General features: G+C 50.3%; 1 protein-coding gene across 2 annotated transcripts in view; it reads right to left on the bottom strand.

Moving 5' to 3' along the window:
* The window catches only part of SLC12A8 (solute carrier family 12 member 8), a 50,518-nt gene extending 30,673 nt beyond the window's left edge, over nt 1-19,845 (bottom strand). Inside the window, exons 1-5 of one of the 2 annotated variants that reach the window (XM_040561129.1) lie at nt 19,299-19,845; nt 18,460-18,680; nt 17,442-17,588; nt 14,016-14,207; nt 10,571-10,802 (exon numbers count right to left, since the gene is read on the bottom strand). In XM_040561129.1, the coding sequence (XP_040417063.1) occupies nt 10,571-10,802; nt 14,016-14,207; nt 17,442-17,588; nt 18,460-18,528 (640 nt within the window). In that variant the 5' untranslated portion in view covers nt 18,529-18,680; nt 19,299-19,845. The remainder of the gene's footprint in view (nt 1-10,570; nt 10,803-14,015; nt 14,208-17,441; nt 17,589-18,459; nt 18,681-19,298) is intronic. The other variant, XM_040561130.1, reaches the window with a different exon arrangement.
* Between the last annotated feature and the right edge of the window lie 74 nt (nt 19,846-19,919).

The raw sequence follows: 19,919 nt of genomic DNA, 5'->3' as shown, positions 1-19,919 counted from the left end.
AAGTCCAAGGCCACCATCTGTACCCCCAGGCACTGCCCTGCTGCTGCCAGCCTGGCACAGGACAGATGGAGGCAAAGAGGTACGAGGGAAATGCAGAAAGGTTGGAAAGGAAAACAGCGCGAGGGAAGCAGCGCTGCAGGTGGACAGAGGACAGAAACAGTAGTTTTTCCGTGCTAACAGCTCGCTGCAACAACTTGCTGTGGGCTGAAACTCAAGTCGGTGAGATGCAGGAACAGATTTTCACCAGATCAGCCCCAGCCCTCTAGGAGATGGGGAGCTGGTGAGTCAGGAAAGCAGAGCACTGCAAGAGGCAGAACTGTGCTGGCAGGTTCAGAGAATGAACATAACTTCTCTGAACTCACACTGCGATACAAAAATGCTGTAACATTTTTTCAGGACATCTCCTGCTTCACTTTTGGATATACAAGTTTCAGCTCAAAGACCAGAAGAAACAGAAGAAGAGAAGAGCTGCAGGGGGGGCGAGCTGGAGGTAGATGGGGAAGAGATTGGCGGCCCTACCTCCTGACTGGTACCAGTGGACTGATGTACCCATGGGGCCAAATGCACCACATTTGGGTAGCCCTTTTTGGCAGCTCCCATGGGTCCCACCTGGCCTGATGGGATGTTGACAGTCACGTCTGTCTGTCCCAGAGCACATCAGAGCCCCCAGTCTCTTAGCCCCAACTCTGCCTCTCCCCAAACTTGGGGGATTTGGGCAGGCGGCTTTGGATGCTTGCAGGTCAACGATTACACAGCGATAAAAGCACAGCTATTAAGGCCTTAACACCGTAATTTCATCTCTAAGTTCCAGTTTGACACATCTGTCATCAGAAGAGTTTCCCTCCCCCAGATGCTCCTGCGAAACTGGGTTCACAGAACACAAATCCCAGCTCGAAGCAAATCACACAGCCCCAGGGACAGTGTGAGTGGAAAAAGTGGGGTCCCACCACACTTTGGGATGGCAACAGCTGAAAATTAAGCTGGATGCCATAGCTGGCACCTCCCCAGGCCAAGGCAAGAGGCATCCCCAGAGCACGAGCAGCTCAGCAATGCGAGCAGCGGGGCCGGTAGCAGGTTTGCTGCTCCTGGCGCACAAGTCAGCTCCTTTTATCCCCAGCTTCTTGGAAAGCTAGCTTCTTAAATTAGGACAAGGAAAAAAAATGCATTTCAAATGCGTCAGAGTTGCAAGGAACAAGAAGCAGAAAGGTTTTACTTAAAAAAAAAAAATTTGGCAAGAAGTAGATAGGGAGAAGGATCAGAGTATTTTTAAAGGAAGGAGGAAAGGAGTTCCCTTGTCCGAGACCTTCTCTGCACCCATAATAAGCCCGGCAAACCCAAAATGAGAGATTATATAAAGTCTGTAATTGAAGGAGTGAAAGCCACAGTTAAAACAATCTGAAAAGACCAAGCCCTGAGAAATGCAATCCGAATCCCTTATCTTTTGATGGAAAAGAATGTGCTCCCTTAGATTAATGACGTGTTTACCCAAAAGGAAATCACCGCCCTTCTGAAGCAGCGAGTGTTTGTTCCTCCCAAGTCCCTGTTTTCTGATCCAGCACTGATCTCCCAAACCTCCTGTTTAAAGCCAGCACACAATGCGGCTTCCTGCGGCGGCGGGCCCCGAGCGATCCCCAGCCTTAACCCTCTCCCCAAAACCGCCCTCGGCTGCACCTGTTGGGGAAGATCACAGGATATTTGGGTCCCGCTCCAGCCACCGCGCATCCAGCGCAGGGACAGGCATCACGCTGGCGGCTGCCAGCAAGGCTGCTGCAGGGCGATGAATCAGCCCCATTGCATAAATAGTTCTGTGTCAAGCAGACAAACAAACCAGCGTGCGGTGTGACAACGTTTGCAAGGGGAAGCACTCCTTGCCTGCTTTCTGTCTCACCAAACGGCTTGCTCTTCTCCAAGGTGGCCTCTTCTCAGGTTGCTCAGGGCTTCGGCAGAGCATCCTGCTGCCCGTTCCAGGACGCTCTGAAAAAGGCTGGACTTGGGATGCTACAATATTGTGCTCTGTTACGACAGGCATGGAGGAGCACGGGGTTTGTGCCCTGAAAATTGTGAGCAAGAAAGAAAGCCTAGAGCAGAAGTGCTGTGGGGTGGTTTTGGAGAAAAGCAAAAACAAACAAAAACACACAGGGATTATCAATCCTTTGCATGCATGGCAAACCCGAGTATTTGCATCCTTCTCTTCTGCCCAGAGACCCCAAGAAGGGGGGACACAGGCCCAGGTGTGGGTAACCCCCAGTAGATGCACTCACTCCCTGTCACTCACTCTGTGGGTACCATCCCTGATCTCATGCTGCGGGGACCTCGGGGCATCCTGGCCACAACAGCCCCCAGGTCACAGGCATCCTCCTTCCCCTAAATCCAACAGACCTGCAACAACGAGTGCTGGCCAGCAGCTAAAAATAGCACAAAAGCCCTAATAAACAAAGGGAGCTGCTTAAATCAGTCCCCGATGGTTGGATTTAGCTGATCGAGCACTTTTCAACCTTGGGACGCCCTCACCTCCTGCAGCCAACGCAGGAGCCTGTGCTCCCCCCAGCCCTGGGCAGCCACCGGGAGGGAGAGCTCAGCTCTGCATGATGCAGGGCTTGGTGGCCCAGGGACACACACCCCCTGCTCCATCCCCACCTTCTGGGGGATGGAGACCTGGAAAAACAACGGTGTAAGCCCTATGGAAGTAGCTCACAGAGCTGTTTGGCCTCTATACTGGCTGTGCAGGTTGGTGGTTTTTAACTATTTTTTGCCAAAAAAAAAACAAGGAAAATACAATAATGAAAGAGCATTTTCTGCAGGTAGAAAATCTGAAATGTTGGTTAGGAGAAAAAAAAGAAAAGATTTTAACACGGGTATTTCATCATTATAAAGTCCACTTATGCTTCATATTACTTAATACTAAGTATAGTCTTGCCATAATATATAAAATACTTCCCTTACTATTTTATTTCTTGATGTGGTATCCGCTACCTGGCTGTTCAGCACTATTCAAACCTGCCAGCAGAAATGGTTTTATTCATTACAAGTCATACGAGAAATAAAACATCCCTTGCTTCACCCTTTTTCTAGGGAAACATTTTGCATAAATGGGATATTATGATTAATTAGAGCGGTATTTCTTGGAAGCCGTGCCCAAAGTCCCTGTTGCGGGACGCTCCGCAGAGCTTTTCAGGTGAAAACTCCCAGCCTTAAGAAACCTGAATTTAGGCTGAGTCAAGGCACAACAATTGGAGGAAAATGAGCGGCCCCGGAGCTGCAGCAGCGATGACACACATCCTTTGGGCTAGCTCGCTCCGAGCTGCTCTGTGTATTGCTTGGGACAAAGCCCAACCCATGGGGATCGACTCCCCATCTTCCGAGAGGCAGCAGACAGCCTCAGTGGTCTGCACGCTCTTCTGCCACACTCATGGCTAGAGCATCCCATACCTCCAAGTCACGGCTATATTATCCAGATGACAATGATACTTAAAAAGAAAACTAGTCCATTTGTTGATTCTTTGTGTCCAAAACGATAGTTTGATTTTATTTTGGGGAGGTTTTCATTACCCTTTGCACAGCACACACAGCTACAGCTATAAGTCTAGTTTCAGAAGTGGGAATCAAACAGCATTTGATTTTGGAAAGGCTGAGCAAGACACTGCCACATAAAAGGATTATTTTTGTTTTGTTTGAAACCATTCACTGAATTCAGTTTAAATCAGAGAACACGTTTTCCCTACTAAAACCACATTTCTCAATGAATACGTTTCTTCTTTGAGAATAAAAGAAAACCAAGAACCACCATCAGGACATCCTCCAGGGCAGTGCAGATACAACCAGGCAGAAATCTTTCACCTACAGCCAAAAAAGGCTGAAAACTTAACACAAGCCAGCAGGGAAGATGATGAGCAGTAGATAAGAACCCATATCCTGCACAAAGTTTCCTCTTTAGCCTAGGATACGAATGCAAATTAGAAGCGAAGTGACTGTAGAAAGACTCCAATACCCAGAAATTACCTTCCTAAGTTAAATCCCTTAATAAGGAAAGCTGATTCAGGGCACAGCCAAACTGTGACTGGAATTAAACTCTGGGGGGATGAAATAAGAGAAGGTATCAAATCTCCATCGTTTGAAAACAATCATGTAGTGGCGCACACACACACACAAAATCAATGCAATTCAATAAAACTGTCCAGCTAAAACACAGCAACAGGGAGAGATGGAGGGATTACGGGATGATATACATCTTTCCCGAGCCAGCCAGTTTTGGGAGGCCCCTAGCATTAAGTAAGTGGCTGCTAAACCTGAAAGCGGGAGGTTTTATCAGGGGAAAGCCCCTCTGAAGGCAGTATCTAGCAGGGGACAAAGCCCAGGGTACCATGCAGCAGCTGACCTGTCCCAAACACATGGGGACATGGACCAGCTTTCTGCTTCTGCACCCTGAACAGCATCCTGCAGTAGGCAGCACGGGCTGACCACCACCTAAGCCACAGAGGTGTTTCAAGATTTATTTACAAGCTCTAGGAAGATAAGCTAAGCAGCATCTCGCAGGGAAACAGTGAAGAACTTAAAGGTTAAACCAACCACAAATGAAATCTCCTTTATTAATCGGGAGGGATATCACCTCCCCTCCACTATGGGGCTAGGCAGAGGTTTTTTTCCATGCTAATACAAGCTGAATCGAAAGCCTAATTCCTACTATTAATGAGTTAAAAAACTAACACCTACAAGATAAAAGCAAACCCTCTGCTGCCTCCTGGCCCTCTCCTGAGGGCAGCAGCCCGTTGTAGGGCATCGACTGATGACAGGACCATCCCCACCTCCGCATGCCCCAAGGACGACACTCGCTCCCACACAGCCGCTCACACAGCATAGCCCAGAGCAGAGAAGACTGAAGGGGAGCAGGAGGACTTAATGCAGAAAGGAAGGATAAAAGCTGGTCCCCAAGTCCCCAGGAGACCCAAAGCAGTGGGCTGTGGCTGCAGGAAGGGAGACAGCCTGGGACAGCCGTGACCAGAGCAGCGTCCCCGGGAATGCAGTAGAGGATACATCGCTGGCAATTTTTAAGAGCCAGTTAGAGACATGCACATACCAGGAGCAGTAACAGGGTGGGGACAGAGCAAGCAAGCTCTCAAGTCCCCTCATAACCCTCTTACCAGCCAGGCTGCTTGAGGCCAGGGAAGTGACGATGAGGCAAGAGGACTGCAGGGAGGATGGCGGGCACAGCGGTCGCAGGTTTTGAAGAAAAGCCAAACGAGAGGAAAGAGCGGCAGCCTGGGAGCTCTGACGGGACATTTTCCCCAATCTTAAGCAGCCAGCACGAGGAAAAGTGAGGGCATCCATGGGGAGATGCTAAAAACTCACTCCTCCCCAGGGATGCTGCCAGCATCGATGAGGCATGATGCTTCGCGGCATCCCCAGCACGGCCCAGCGGGTGCGGGAGGGCAGGGACCCACGGGACCCCGAGCTCTCATCCCTTCCTCACCACCTCTGGGGAGATGCCTCAGACTGGTGGGCTCAATTTTTACTTTTTTTTTAAAAAACCAACCGCCTTAAAATACCTACTTCAGAGAGACTGGTGTAGCTTTCCTGTCTGTACCTAAACAAGGCCCCTAACAATGTTATCACTTTTCAAAACACATCTGCGCTGCAGCTCCTAGCCCAGACAATTGGCAGGTAACCAGTTAATAAATTTCTTCGCCAGACTGTTGAATAGGCTGGCCCCGGCTCAAAGGTGATGTCACGCCAATTCAATGTGCTATAATTGGAAAAACCTGGGGAAAGCGATTGCATGTTTTTTAATAAATAAAGATCGCATTAGCAACCTCCTGCTTTTATTCACCACCAGGTCTACCTTGTTCAGTAGCAAAGTGGGATTTTCTGCTGCTGCTCGCTCACTGATTTCTACTTGGAATTCGATGCCAGTTTCCAGATGTGTTTCAAGCCAGGAAGTCAGCAATCAGCCTGGATAAAGCCTCTGGGATTAACTGCAGATCATCTTCTGACACACACATCCTTCCTGCACCCTCTCTTAGAGAACTGGGGCACACCCCTCGTGCCCAAAAATACAATAGAACAGCCCAGGCCAAGCAGAGGCCTCTGATTAGGACGCTTTGATCGTTTTCACATTAAATAGAATGTGTGAATGCATTTCATTAATTCAATCCACCAAAACCCCTGAGGCATCATTTTGAGGATCTTTAGAGCTCCGGAGCGTTTATATGTACGCACCATCTTAACAACTGCAGGTCCCCTTTCTGCTGGAGCAGCCCCATGCACATGTCCCCCCAAGTCCCCTCCCCACGGCTCTTCCCCAGCAGTACCCACAGGAGAGCACCAGCTCTCCCAGGCAGCCACAGGACACCCAAGGGGAGAAATCTTTCACAGGACTCGCCATCGGAGGAAGACGTGAGGATAAATGTTTCTTTCCTAGGCTCTGTGAGAACAGCGTCAGAAAGCTAAAACAGAAGCGGGTGACACGGAGGATGTGGTTTGTGCGGAGAATGATCCCAACCAGAAGCACTCCAGCAGCAACAGCCTAGGGGCTGCAGCGGGCTGGATGCAGGCAGGGGCTGTGCTAAGGGCCTCGGTAGGCTTCGAAGCGTCCCCACATGCCTGGGAGATGAACTGCCCGGATTCCTGCCGGGAGAGGGGCTCAGCCCAACTTGGACGGCTCCGTGCTCACCCTGGGCGAGCTGCAGGATGGGGGTCCCAGCCCAAGCAGTGCCCAGGCCTCAGTCCCTCAGCCAGACCCCCGCCCTCCCATTATTTAACTCCCTGCCACAACAAAATCTTTATTTTTTTTTCCCCCAGGAACATTCCAGGCATTTAAGAAGCTGTAGCCGGGGCACTTTTGCTTGCATTGCAACCCCTTTCATCTCACCAACAAAACAAAGCAGGACCAAATTAACACCAGATCTCCCCCAAAATAACCCCACCCCTCCCAATTTAATCCCACGGCCGCTTTGCTTTAGCAGGGTACCTGTGAGCAACTGCCAAAACAGGAAAGCAGGCGCCTAATTGAAGGGAGTATTTGGGAGTCACCCTACACAAAAATTAGCAGAGATATGCTAGGAAAATAAAAGTGTGGGCATTAACAGCAGTCTTATCTTCTTTTTCCATGACTCTAATGTTCAGTACGTGAAGTGGCCAAAAAGCTTCACATGCTGTTCTGAGGAGCTGCTCACGGACAGTGTCCTCTTTTATGCTCACGGCTTCCCCTGAAGTGACTCAGGCTGATTCTGAGGTGTGCACCTACAGAAGTAAAATGCAAACAGGCCAAGAAACCCCAGCACTGCTGCTCTGCCTGGAACCTGTTACTCGGCAGTGTAGCAAGCACAAGGTCCCAGCTGCAGGCCAAGAAGCTGAGCGCTGATCTTAATTCACCTGCATTAGGTTTGGCAAGAAAGCAAGGCAGGAAGGTAACACGGGGGTCTCCGTTTCTGGAGGTAAGACTGAATTTTAAAGTGAAAGGCTGGAGACAGCTCAGAGCCTGGTTTTTAGCTAGCACGAGAGCCCCTCTCCTCAACGCTGACCCTTGCAGAGATCCCAGTGTGGGACTACGACCCATCACTGGGGGAAGCACTGGCTGGGTCCAAGGTGGGGATTTAGAATTAACTCCAAAACCAGACAGTCCAACCCCGCTCTGCCTGCAGCCTGACCTGCAGCACCCCACACACCCTGGCTGAGCATCACGTTCACACATCCAGCATCACGTTCCACGGTGCTTCAGGCTACAGTCCCTGCCTGGGGTACGGCACCCAAAGGAGTCTCCAGGGCTTGGGACCACACCAGCATGCAGAGAGGAGCCAAAGTCTTTGGGGCCAGGAGCAGGGACACATAGGGTCATAGTGCTCACGTAAGGCAGGCAGGTTTGCTTAGGAATGACAGCGATCCTCGCCTTTCTTCTTCCTTTTCGTTTGTTTTCCCCCTTGCGTCTAAAATACACAAACACTCATTTTTCCTGCCCTCGCTCTTTACAGCTTCTCCCCGATGTGGTGCCACTGCAGCTTTTTGAGGTTCCTGGCTCCCCTCGGAGGCCAAGCCCTGCAGTCTCCGCATGGGACGGCAGCATCTGGAGAAGGGATCGGCACTGCCCAGGCCTGGCTGCAGGACAAGCCACAGCGAGAGAGAGAGAGAGAGAAAGGAGAAATAGCAGCGAGAAGCCCTGCTGAGAAGCCCCTTTTGTGTAAATACTGCCTGTCCTCCGACTAAAAATAAAGGCAAACCACAGGAAGGGAGTGAGTGCTTGGCCCGCATCCCATGTCGTGTGTGCCTGGGTGTGAGTTTGGGCAACGGGGGAGACGAGCGAGGGGCCCCCATCCAGCGCAACCACACACAGGCTTCAGGCCTTCAGCATGGACAGGCATTCCTGCAGATTACTGCAATCCAAATAATCACTGCTTGGCAGAGACACGGTTCTTCAGTGGTCACCGAGCACTTGGAGCTGCGAGCGAGGGGAAATGCTCCCGGCGTAGCGGCAGGAGGACTGCTGCGGGCCCACTGCACAGGTGGGGAAACTGAGACCTGAAGCTGCGAGCGAAACTGCGGAGATCTACCATGAACAAGGAAGCAACGCAAACCTTTACAGCTCACAGGTCCTTCCTCCAAAACTACCCCTTCAGTGCGTGTCTCATGCTTTCCCTTGCATTTACAGTTACTGCTGTAGCCAATTAACCAGGCCTGAAACAACCGTACACGTGTGAAGCCTGCAGACAACCGATTACAGGTGCTCAAGGAGGGAAAGGCTGCAGCTAAATGCTGCCCACAAACAAAAGGACTTCTTGCCGTCGCCCAAGGCCAAAGATAACTAATTTCTGTCCCCAGAGCCGCGTGGTTCCCAGTGCCCCCCCCCCAGGGCGGCACTCGGACACACTGCGCCCCGCTGCCTGCGGCCGAGGGGCGGCGTGATGGCGCGGGGTTACCGACCCCAGCACATCCCACCCGCCTGTGGGGTGCTGGCAGGAGGCGTTTTGCCAAGGCGTGCAACACAGAGGCAGGAGGCCGACCCTGACCTGGCCAGCCGGGGAGGCTGAGGCTGGCGGAGGCCGGGGCTCACCGTCGGTGCTGACACACCACTCAGAGGCCTGCTGGGGAAATGCAACGCCGCGCCGGGAGTCCAGCCTGAGCTCGGGATCGTTCCCTCAAACAGAAGCTGTCTAAAAATAAGACAAGACAGCGCAGCTCTTCCCAGCCAGGCCACAGACCCGGCCACACGGGCGCAGAGCTGCTGGGCAGGATCTGGCCTTCCCTTGGGTCCCGCAGGCCCTCCTCTGCCACCCGACACAGCTCAGCCGCCTCATTCCTGCTCCTTTCCCTATTTTCTGTCAGAAGAAAATAGCTCAGTGGTCAGCAGCGGATGAAATCAAAGACAGCTAACACTGACCTCAGCTTGGCCATGCCTCCTGCTGACGCACGTACTCTTCTCTCTCCTCCTGGTCCCACCTTTGCTTCCCTATCGTCATCCCTCACCCCGAACATTCCCCTTCTGCCCCTTATCAGAAAGGTCTCCTCGGTGCACAGCTGGAATCTAAGCCCCTACAGCTGAATTCTAGCTGTAACGAGCTCGTCACAACCGGAGATCTTTCCTCTCCAGCTACTTCAGCGGGTTTCCTGAACCCCTGCCTAAGATCCTTTCGGATGCAGGGGAACCCAAGAAAAAGGTGACACCTTCTGTTTACTCAGCTAATTACACTTGGTGATTGCCAAAGTGCTGGCTGCAGTGCTCATCAACTCCCTGCAGCAGGTTTCCCACATCCTCTCAGGATGAGGATGCAGGGAAGGGAAAGGGGGCTTGGGGAGCCCCATCCCTCCGCCTTGCCAATGCCCAGCTGCCCCCCACTGCCTGCCCCACACTGAAGACCCCACTGTGGGCTGCCATCAAGGTGGGGAAGGTTAATGGGGGAAACTCTTTGGAACCCCAGCAACTCCCTTCCCAACCCCACCTGTCCTTGTCCTGGAGCAGCAAATAGATGGTGCTTCCTCAGCTGGGAAGCCTGGGGCCAGCACTGACCGCACACCGCAATGCCAGGGCTTAAGGGATGCCACACACCTCCAGTGAGAAAACTTCCTCCGTGCCAAGTTGGAGCTGTAATAGTCTTCGTGCTGGACGACCTGCTCTAGGTGGCCCTGCTTGAGCAGGGGGTCGGACCAGCTGACCTCCAGAGGTCCCTTCCAACCTCAGCCATTCTGTGATTCTGTAATCTTACGTTTTCATCAGCACAATTCTTAATGCAAAGTCGAACAGCAAGCAGGTTACAAACCTCAATCACAAATGCAGCAGCTCTCAGTTGCTAGAAAACCTTCAAGGGCAATACAAGTATAACAAATGCACACGTTAAAAGCTAGATTCCTGAGGTTAGTTGCCCAAATTAATGACTTATCTTCAGGCAATGCTCTGGAAAAACTTATTCCTTGCAAAATTAGGGGTTGTCTCTTACAGGCTTAGTAAGAAAGCACAGGAAAGCCACATCTGGCAGCCCCAAGCTCTACCTCTGTCTGGATGCATACCTTCACAAAAACCCCTATGGAAAAAAAAAACAGACAACCAACATGCACTGATCCCAAAGCTCAGGACCCCCAGCTTTACCTGGATCAAGGTGCGAAAAGGACCCGATGACAAAGTCCAGCGTCGAGACAGCCAGCAGCAAGAGCAGCAGGAGCTGGAGGCGGATGATCCACTTCACCCCCGCCAGGTTGATCCCGAGCAGCCCCAGCAGGACAGCCAGGGAAATGCCCCGCACTGCCCAGATGTTGCTGAGGCTCAGCACATCTGCAATGGACTCCGCAAAGCCCGTGATGTACATGGCACCTGCAACACACTGAAGGACGGTGGTCTGTGAGCATCCTGTGGGTGCAGTGCCCATAGCAGGCAGATATTTGTTGCCACGTGACAGTATTTAAGGCAACTCTGACCTACAGGGACTGAACCTTATTACTACAATAGAGCCCACTGTCAGGGCAGTGTGGGGAAGGCAGAGTATGCACTGCTTGGATAAACACAGCAGCAACCTGCAACTTCCCACTGGCTTTAAAATTTACCCTCAATTAACTTCCCAAGAGAAACCACCCTGACATAACCAAGGAAGAAAAGGATGAGTCAAGCTCTGTAAGCTTCTTCCTTTCTCCTATTTCTCTGAAAGAAAGGCTCTTGGTCAAACACCTGCCTGAAGAACGGCTGCATGCTTCCCCCTTCACTGTCTCCTAAGGTTTATTTTTAACTCAGTATTTGGTTTGGATGCATAGCCTGATGTTTCACCGGCTCCCCATCTTGCTACTGGAAGGCAGCCTGCACGTTTGAGGAGAGCGCATTGTGCAGCCCATGCCCCCCGAGCACTTGGGAAAGCTGTTTGATTTTCTTGCTGCAGAGCAGGACGAGCACCCTTCCCAGGGTGGCTGGCAGCCTGCAGGACAGGACAGCTGCAGTGCAGGAAAACCGCTGCAGGTTCAGGCCTCAGATCACCCTGCAGGGCAGGGTAATTCCTCCCTTGGCTAAGCATCATGCCTTCGAAGACCTGAGCCTCCCGACCCGCCAGCCTGCTCTTTTACTTAGGTGACAGCAGCCAGGTAACAGGAAAGATATGAGCTGCATCGTGCACCTGGAAAAAGCTCCTGATCTGAACCAAGGAGCGAGCAGCATGCTCATGCACTATTTTAAGCAAACAACATACATGGGATTCACCTGTTCAGGCTCAGACACCTCCAGGACCACCAAGCTGCAGGAGGATTCACTTCCACCACAGGCAAACATCTCATTAAAAAAACCAGGGGCCACACGTCCTAAACTATGTTCTGATCATTTACTCTTATGTCAACTTAAATGCTTGCAAATGGTTAAGACGTAACATTATTATTTTTCTTCTCATAAATGTTGTTATCCAGATAGTCTAGACGAGAAAGTTAATTGTCCAGGAAGGTGATTAGATGGGCCTATATACGCTGGTTCTTCAAGTGTGAAAACGAGCTAGCTAGTCTCCACAGAACACATTTAAGCCTTCTGATTTCAATGCCCGTAATAGCTGTACGTCTTGGGGAGAACAAATTTATACAACAGTTCCAGCAGAACAGACCTAGCACAGATCAGGTGAACTACACCCTCAAAGAGTCTTCTTTTCCTTGCTGATAGCCCCACCATAAATATCTCCAGCAAAGACATCTCAGGCCCTGCAAAGTGAATGCCTCGCTTGAGTGCCAATACATAAAAATTTGTTTGTTTAGGCCCATTCTGTAGTCCCCAAATAAGTGGATTTTCTCTTCTTTACTTGTGTTTGGCACAGCCTATACACCACCACTAAGAGGACAACACACGTACTACCCCCACGCTCTCTTCTCAAAACAGGCTCTCTCCTGAGCTGGCTGAGGTTGAACCCCGAGCCCACACAGCTGCAAGGGGGCACACAAACACTGCACTTCAGACTTGAAGTAAAGACAAAAACAAACAACAAAAAAAAAAGCCACCATAATCTAACTCCAATAAATGTATTAAAAGATTGAACACTTGCAACAATCAGCTCCTTAAGAGCATTTGCAAGCCACACAATTTGCTGGGTGAAGAACATAGTGGGTTTTCCACACCCAGACAAGTGCTGCCTCATCTTTGCTTTTAGCACAAAGAGATTTTAGGGCTAGAAAACCCTTCCTTGCACGAACAGTTCTTACGGTGAGCCACTCCAGACAAGGAGACTGCAGAGAAGAGCACCAAACCCCGACCCTATAGTCGGGGCCACTGTGACCAGCACACGTTGGTTTCTGTAGGACCTGGTATAGGCGTGCAGGATCCAATTAAACCTCTCCTCTGGAGCACCACAGGAGGACCCCAAGCTGCATCCCAGCTCAGCTTGGCTGAGGCAGCCCCAGCAGGCAGAATTGCAGCAGGATGCTGAGCAGTTCCTCATCACTGAGGGCATCAGCAGCACACAGGCAGTTACTGCCCCATTTCTGACCGGTTACAGCACTCCCTACACAGCTTGCAGTGGGGATGCAGCTCATAGCTGGTGCAAAGCACATCAGGCAGAAAGTCTGCTGAGTACAGCCAGAGAGAAGGGAAACGCATCAGCTTTCGGGAGCACGCAAAGAGTTTCTCTGCGAGCTGCCAATTCCCACCCCGCAGCCCCCCGTGCATGCTGGATGCCTCGCTACGGGCTGGGGCTGCCAGAGCCCAGCTTTTACGACCCTCGGGACAGGCTGCAACCTGATTGCTTTCCCAGACATGGTCCGCTCGGAGAGCGAGAGTGGAAAATATTACAGGAAGGATTCTCATGTGTGGCCCATTTCCATATCTTGGCTTGTAACTGCATTCAATTTGTATTTTATGGACACTTGCTTTTAATCTGGAGTGAAAGGAGAAGAGGGGATTATTTTTGGGTTGTGTTTTTTACGGGTTTTCAGAGATTGCTGCAAGCCAGTCGTTTAAGAACAAACCTCAGTAAAAATTCTTCCCTGCTCACCACATTTTAGACTGTTCATAACATCTTTATGGGGGGGAGGGGGTTAAGTTACTACAGATTTAAGAGATTACTTTCCATTCCTTATGTTTACTGCACTTGCATTTCTGTGCTTCACCACCGGCTGCTTGGGGCCCTTCAGAAAACAGAGAAAATTTTGACTCCTGATCTCAAGAAGTCACTTAGCTGAGGTCCTCACCTCTGCCCAGCTCCCCTCCCATACCAGCTCCACTTCTGCTCTCTTTGGCTCCCGTGGGGAAGCAGTCACGGCTCGCCTGGCCCAAGTGCTCCGCAAGGACACAGTGAGTGTGCTGAGGCCAACATGGTGGCCCAGCCTGCTCACTCTGATTTAGGTGGCCACCCTGGCCTCTCCCTCTTCAGTTTGATTTAAGTCTCCTGCCAGTAAGGGAGTGTCTTGGCACCAGGGGTAATTTGGGATTGGAAAGGATGTCCCGCACAGTTCGCCTGCTCAGACACCCAGCTCCTCCACCATTTTGACCGTGCCAGGTGGTGGATTGCCATGCACAGGCCTGCTCTTATGGGCATATTTAGAAACATTGCAAAGTTTTTAAATTTTTTTTTCTTAATTACCTGGCCAAAAATATAAAGGAAACCAATGGTCCCCCCAACTTGACCTCCAAGGACAGTAGAAATCATGGAGTAGACGCCTCCACTTCCAATGCTGCACCTCTCGCAAACCCCAATTCCAGATAAGACTGTCACCAGTGCGACCAGGACCACAAATGACACCAGAAACATGCCCATTACAACTCCAGTGTTTCCCTGCAATGAAACAAACAAACAAACAAAGACAAAACAACAATTAAAAAAATTCCAACTCACACAACACAGATCAAATGAGACAAAAAAAAAGACCCATCTGCTTCTAGTTCCTTGTGATCAATGACTATGGAGTCACTACAGATTAAAAAACAAAAACAACACACTGCCACATTAATTAAGGTAACTGATTGCCAAATTTGCAGTTCTTATTAATACCCTTTTGAAGAAGGCCTGCCTCATTGTGGCCAGACAGACCTTTGCATGATGAGGTCCTGCTCCATCACTGGGCTCCTGCATGAATCACTGATTTTGTCCTCTGGTTCAGAGAGAATGATGTCAAACAATGACTCAGTGACCACAGGGAGGTCACTGCCTATTGCCATGTTTCATTATGTTTTAGAATGAAATGTGTTTTTTTTTTTCTTTTTAAAAAAGCTTTCAGAAAAAAAAAAAACAGTTTCAAAACTGAACATTTGGGATCTGTGACAACTGATTTATTAAAACCATCAAGACAGCATTTTAATTTATCAGAACATTTACCTTTGAAAGCTCTAATCCTCCCAAATGATGAGATAACAAAGAACAAAACCCCAAAGGAAACACTGCGTGGAAGATAAATAATACAGTCATAAACTGCCTCACGCTGGGCCTTATCTGCACAATATATGCAAAGTAGCAGGTGGTTCTCGCTCTCAATTTACTCGCACGTAGTTTTGTGCGGAGGATTTCGCCCTGCTGACAAAAGCTTCCTTCCTGCTCCAGGCAGAGGAAGCGCCAGGGAGGAGTTGCTGCAGGGTGAGGAGCAAAAGCCTCTGAGCAATGCCAGGTGCGTGTCTCACAGGGGCCAGCACAAACCCCTGCTTCGGGGCACTCATTTTGCTATTTGGAGATGGATTTTCCAAGTAGAGTGGAAGGGCGCCTTCCACAGAACCAAAGGGAAGGTGCTGAGTGCCTCCAAAAGCATTCAAGCGCCCCTTCTGCGCTCAGGACCTTCTGTTCCTCTCTCTCACATGGCTGTAATTTATTTTCCAGGGTCAAAAGTTTTTCTTTGTGCTCCAGCCCACCTTCCCTGCTGGCAAATCGCTTAGTCCAGTGCACGGTGACTCCAACTCATTGTCAGAAATCTCTTCCAGTGCCCAGTACTTCGTTAAAGTCTGGCTTCCTCTCCTCTGCCTTGACTCGTATTACAGGCCATGTCTCCATCACTCCTTTTCAACCTCACTCCCTCTCCTCCCACTCCAGCAGTTTCTGAGGTCATGCTAGCCTTGATACGAGTTTGTTTATTACCAGCACTAAAAGGCTGCTTCTCAGCTTTGGGGTTGGTTGAAATCCCAGATCCTTTCTTTTTTTTTTTTTTCCTTCCTTTCCTCTTTTCTGCTTTTTGTGAAACAACAGAAACATATCCAGGATGTTGCTATCATCATAAAATCCTATTTTGGTTCAGTGTCCCGCTGCCTTTGACAGAGCTTTATCTGGTCAGTAGGGAACGGAGCCAAGGTTTGTTATAAATGCAGCTGCTGGCTGGGTCAGCACCACAGTCCACTAGGATCTGACACTCCTTTTTAAAAGGACAATTGTTCTTTTTCTTCCACAGCTTACCTGCTTACCCTCAGGTTAAAATGGTTAACAAATAAGACACGGTTCAGTTATAAAAAAAAAAAAAAAGCACTCATGCAAACATACACATGGCCTTGGGCTTTCCCAGAACCTGCTGGAGGCACCAGGCTACGCGGCAGCTAGTTAATGCTAGCAGTTGCTGCAGAAGAATGGGTTAACACCAGGACCAGGAGAGCTGTAACTCATCCTTGCAGATCACCAGCAGGGAGGAAGGATGGAGTTGTCTCGCGGCAACAATAGCAAGCCGAGGAAGTAGGGAAAAAAAAGTCCAAATTTAACAGCGACGCTTATTTATGCGTGCATGCTGGAAGGTGTTAAGATGGAGCGCGAGTGGGTAGTGTAGCAAGACAGTAAGTGCCGAACATGTCTGTAAGATTAGGGTCCCCTTCTATCGCAACCTTTACCTCTGGAAATTCATAGCAAAAGCCTGACTGCGCATGGATCAACATATGACTGTGCTCTGCCACGTGAACTCTGCCAACCCTGACTTCTCCTCCCTTCCCCGTCATGCTAGCTTCCAGCTGTTACATTTTTTCTTTCATTTACTTACTTTATTTTTATTTGTGCTCGTTCCAGCAGTTAGCTCGCTTTCAGAGGAGACATGGAGGAAATCAGATCAAGAGGAAGAGGGACCTAGGAAAATCATCCTGACTTCTTCACCAGAACAGACCGCAGTTCTCCTCAAGATTTGCGAGCCATGCTTCTGCTAGGAAAGGCAAAGCAAGCGAGCATAACACGCAGTAGCACTCCTCACACTGATCCGTATCCACTGGGGGATTCGCAGGATGCAGTTTGCCCCCTGCCATCAGCACAGGAGCAGCCCTATTTCATCTCAGTTGTCCTATGGAGTTTCTACGGCTCTTCCTTCAGTGTGGGTCCCAATATTCCCTCTGGTTTTCTGGCCTTCAGTGAAGCAATTTTCAATATAGAGTGCAAGTTGCTTCCTGCTCCTTTTGGAAGATGGCCACCGTGCCTGTGACACGAACTTGTGCCTGTGACGCAAACTCTGCCTGAAGCTCAGATTCCACCATTCCCTGGAGATGCTTGCCTTTTATTGAGGGGAAATTTTAAGGGACAGTATAACGTATTGTATCAGGAAGAGTCCTGCATCGCACTGCAAGAGAGCAGAGACGGGCTCTGACCCCGAGTGAGATACTGCCCTGGATCCCCAAGTGGAAGTCCCTTTGGCAGGGATGACAATTTCACTTGACTGTGGACTCTCCATTCCAGACATAATGGGGACCCCAAGCAATACGGATGTGCTTGGAAGAAACCCCCTTCGGTGGCACTGGGAAGACAGCAGAGTAGCTGTAACTACATTTTTCTGGTAAAGTGGCTATTTTGCCTCAACAGCGCAAGACAAGGGTGTTCCTGTTTATTTTCTAGGTTGGTCGATGTGCTGTTTTTTCTTTTCTGAAAACTAAAATAGGAACACTTGAAGAAACCACTTAAGCTTTTGATTTTAGTAGAACCTCCTGAAAAGCTAAGCAATAACCAGAGGACTGAACCAAGGAAGTGTCTACGAGCATTACAGAACCAGAAACACCTGGGTGGTGGTGGAGACAAGTGGCAAGGAAGAAGTTACCTAGTCACACATTCAACCAAATCAGCACTCACCACGAGCCATCCCGTCCTCAGGAAAAGAACCACTCCAAAAATGTTGATCATGCAGGAGGTGAAGACGCCATCCCACGTTCCAAAAAGCACCGGCTCCCACACAAACAGCTGAATCTTCCACCAGGGCCTGGTCTGCGTTTGAGATACCTAGAGGAAAGCAAAGCCTTCACAGTTTTACCTCTCATGCTCTACAGGCTGGCTGAAGAAGTGGTGCAACAGCCGACCAGTGTTACTGCAGCAGGGGTGGCCACCAACAGGTGCCAAGACATGACTTTGCTGTGAGTTCTCCAAGATCAAGGGGCTGCAGAGCTGTAGGGATCACTGGGCCCTAGAAGAGAGGGCTCCCTGCAACACTGCATTTATATTATTGTAGGATAAGCAGCAACAGAATCCTACTCAGCTTCAGCAAATTAACCTGGTTAATGACGTTACATGAACAAAAAATGTCATTTGAGGGGTTCTTTGCAGAGACTGCAGCTATTTATTACCATGTCTTATGTCATGCCTCTCTTTCTGTCCCCACCAAGATGAGCAGGGTCCTCTCTGCACTGGAGAAGTCTCTCAGAGGAGATGACAAAGCAGGCTGGACAGCCTGGGACTGGAAGAGTAGGTTAAGAAGGCTTCCCCATCACACACAGCCATCTCCAAAAGAGCTCGGGATGAGGACACTGCATTTTGAGAGGAGACACAGGACTCCGGTACTCAGGGCACCTGTGAATTTAAGAGCTGCTGGAGCCAAGAGCTGAAACTCAGGGAAACTGCAGCTTTTCCCATTGCAGCTGCCCTCATCCTGCCCCTGCTGCCTGGGCAGGACATTATTCCGCACCCCTTCTACAGACCAAAACTGCTGCTATTTGCCTGTGAAGAAACTGGACTTTCTAAAGGGAGCACCTCAGGTTTACATAGCAGAAAGAGGGGCAGCTTTGTTCAGTCCTGTTAACCTGCCACAGAGGTCAACAGGAGCAGACCACCAGAGACAGATACCCAGGCTGTGAAGGGAGACAGCTCTCCGACATACCTGCTGTGCCTCCTCGTGGAACAGCTCCTGCACGTAGCCCTCGCTTCTGGCAGCACGCAGGCTGGACATGGCACCCTTTGTATCTCCTCTGCCTGCCCCAGGCACAGCTGCGGCCCTCACAGCAGGCGGGACTGACCCGAGCAGGTCAGCTCTTCTCCTCCCTCAGACTCCTGCAGCGCTGGGTCCCCCGTTGTGGAAGAATCATGGTTTTATTGCATTTACTGTGGAAGAAGGAAAGACAGAAGACACCAGTGCTGCTTTCTGAGCCCGCAGAGGCACAAGGCTGTTACCCGGAGCCAATAGAGGCTGGCAGCCGACGCTGAACAGCACGGCAGAGAGCAGCACTCCCTCAGCGACACTCCCAGAGCCCACCCGCGGCAGGGGCAGTATCAACAGCCTGACACTTAATGGCCCTCGACAGGCTTTTCTGAGCCTGTTCATATTCCTGGCACCCTCAGCATCCTGCAGCACTAGCTCCAGAGCTTCGTTATGTGCTGCCTGGGAAAAGTATTTCCTTTCACTGCTTTTAAATCTGGTGCCTGATAATTTTATTCCACGCTCCTGCACTCTTATGACACGAGACACGCAAAGTATTTACTTCCCAGCACCACTAACGATTACACTGCCTTAACCATGGTCATACCCACCCCTGCAGGTACACTCTTCTTGTCTGCAGTGGCCCGGCTTCAAATTTGTAGCTGCCAGAGGCAGGCTCCACCAGAGGGCCAGCCTTAATTCAACACCACGTGTGTTCCCAAAAGGGTAGCCTCAGGTTTTCTCTCAAGGATAACTTAACACCACTTAACAGAAGGGAAAAGCTGGCACAAGTACTTCTCTACCTTGACATCCCTGATTCCTCTCTTTGTCAGTCTGTTTTCTATGCTCCTAACTACAGAGAGCTGCATTTATACCCCTCCCTCCAGCTGGCCACAAGCCTTAACCTTCCCCAGGTGGCCCTGCAGTGGCCATCACCCAGTGGCCACATCCCCCCAACTGCCACTTCTCAGCATAGCTACACGGCACCTGGGGAGGGTAGCCCACCTGCCTCCTCTGCTCTCCCGGGGCTGATTCAGCTCCTGGCCAGCTGAGTTCACAGGTTTACAAGAACTAAACATTATCACCCACACCAATCTACCCAATTTACCACAGGCACAGTGCAGAAATAGACTCGTCACACTCACGAGCTAACGAGACAAGGCAAACGACAGAAATGTGCTGCTCCTATTTCATAGGGACTGAGACATAGAGAATCAGAGTGAAAACCACTTTAGATCCGGCAGGATTTTGGCAGCAGGGTGTGAATCCCAGCTTTTATCAGAGCTTTCACCACCCTGCCTCCATGACCCTGTCAAATCAATAACCAGTGCTGCTGCTGCTCCTCCAGGTGGCCGCAAGTCCCCTGCAGGACTGGGCACAATGGGCAGCATAGGAGGTGTTTCTGGGCTTTTTCTGAGGAAGAA

This window comes from Cygnus olor, chromosome 6, assembly GCF_009769625.2.
Source record: "Cygnus olor isolate bCygOlo1 chromosome 6, bCygOlo1.pri.v2, whole genome shotgun sequence".
Lineage (NCBI taxonomy): Eukaryota > Metazoa > Chordata > Aves > Anseriformes > Anatidae > Cygnus > Cygnus olor.
The sequence above is the reverse complement of the archived record's forward strand: the minus strand, read 5'-3'. Positions and strand labels throughout refer to the sequence as shown.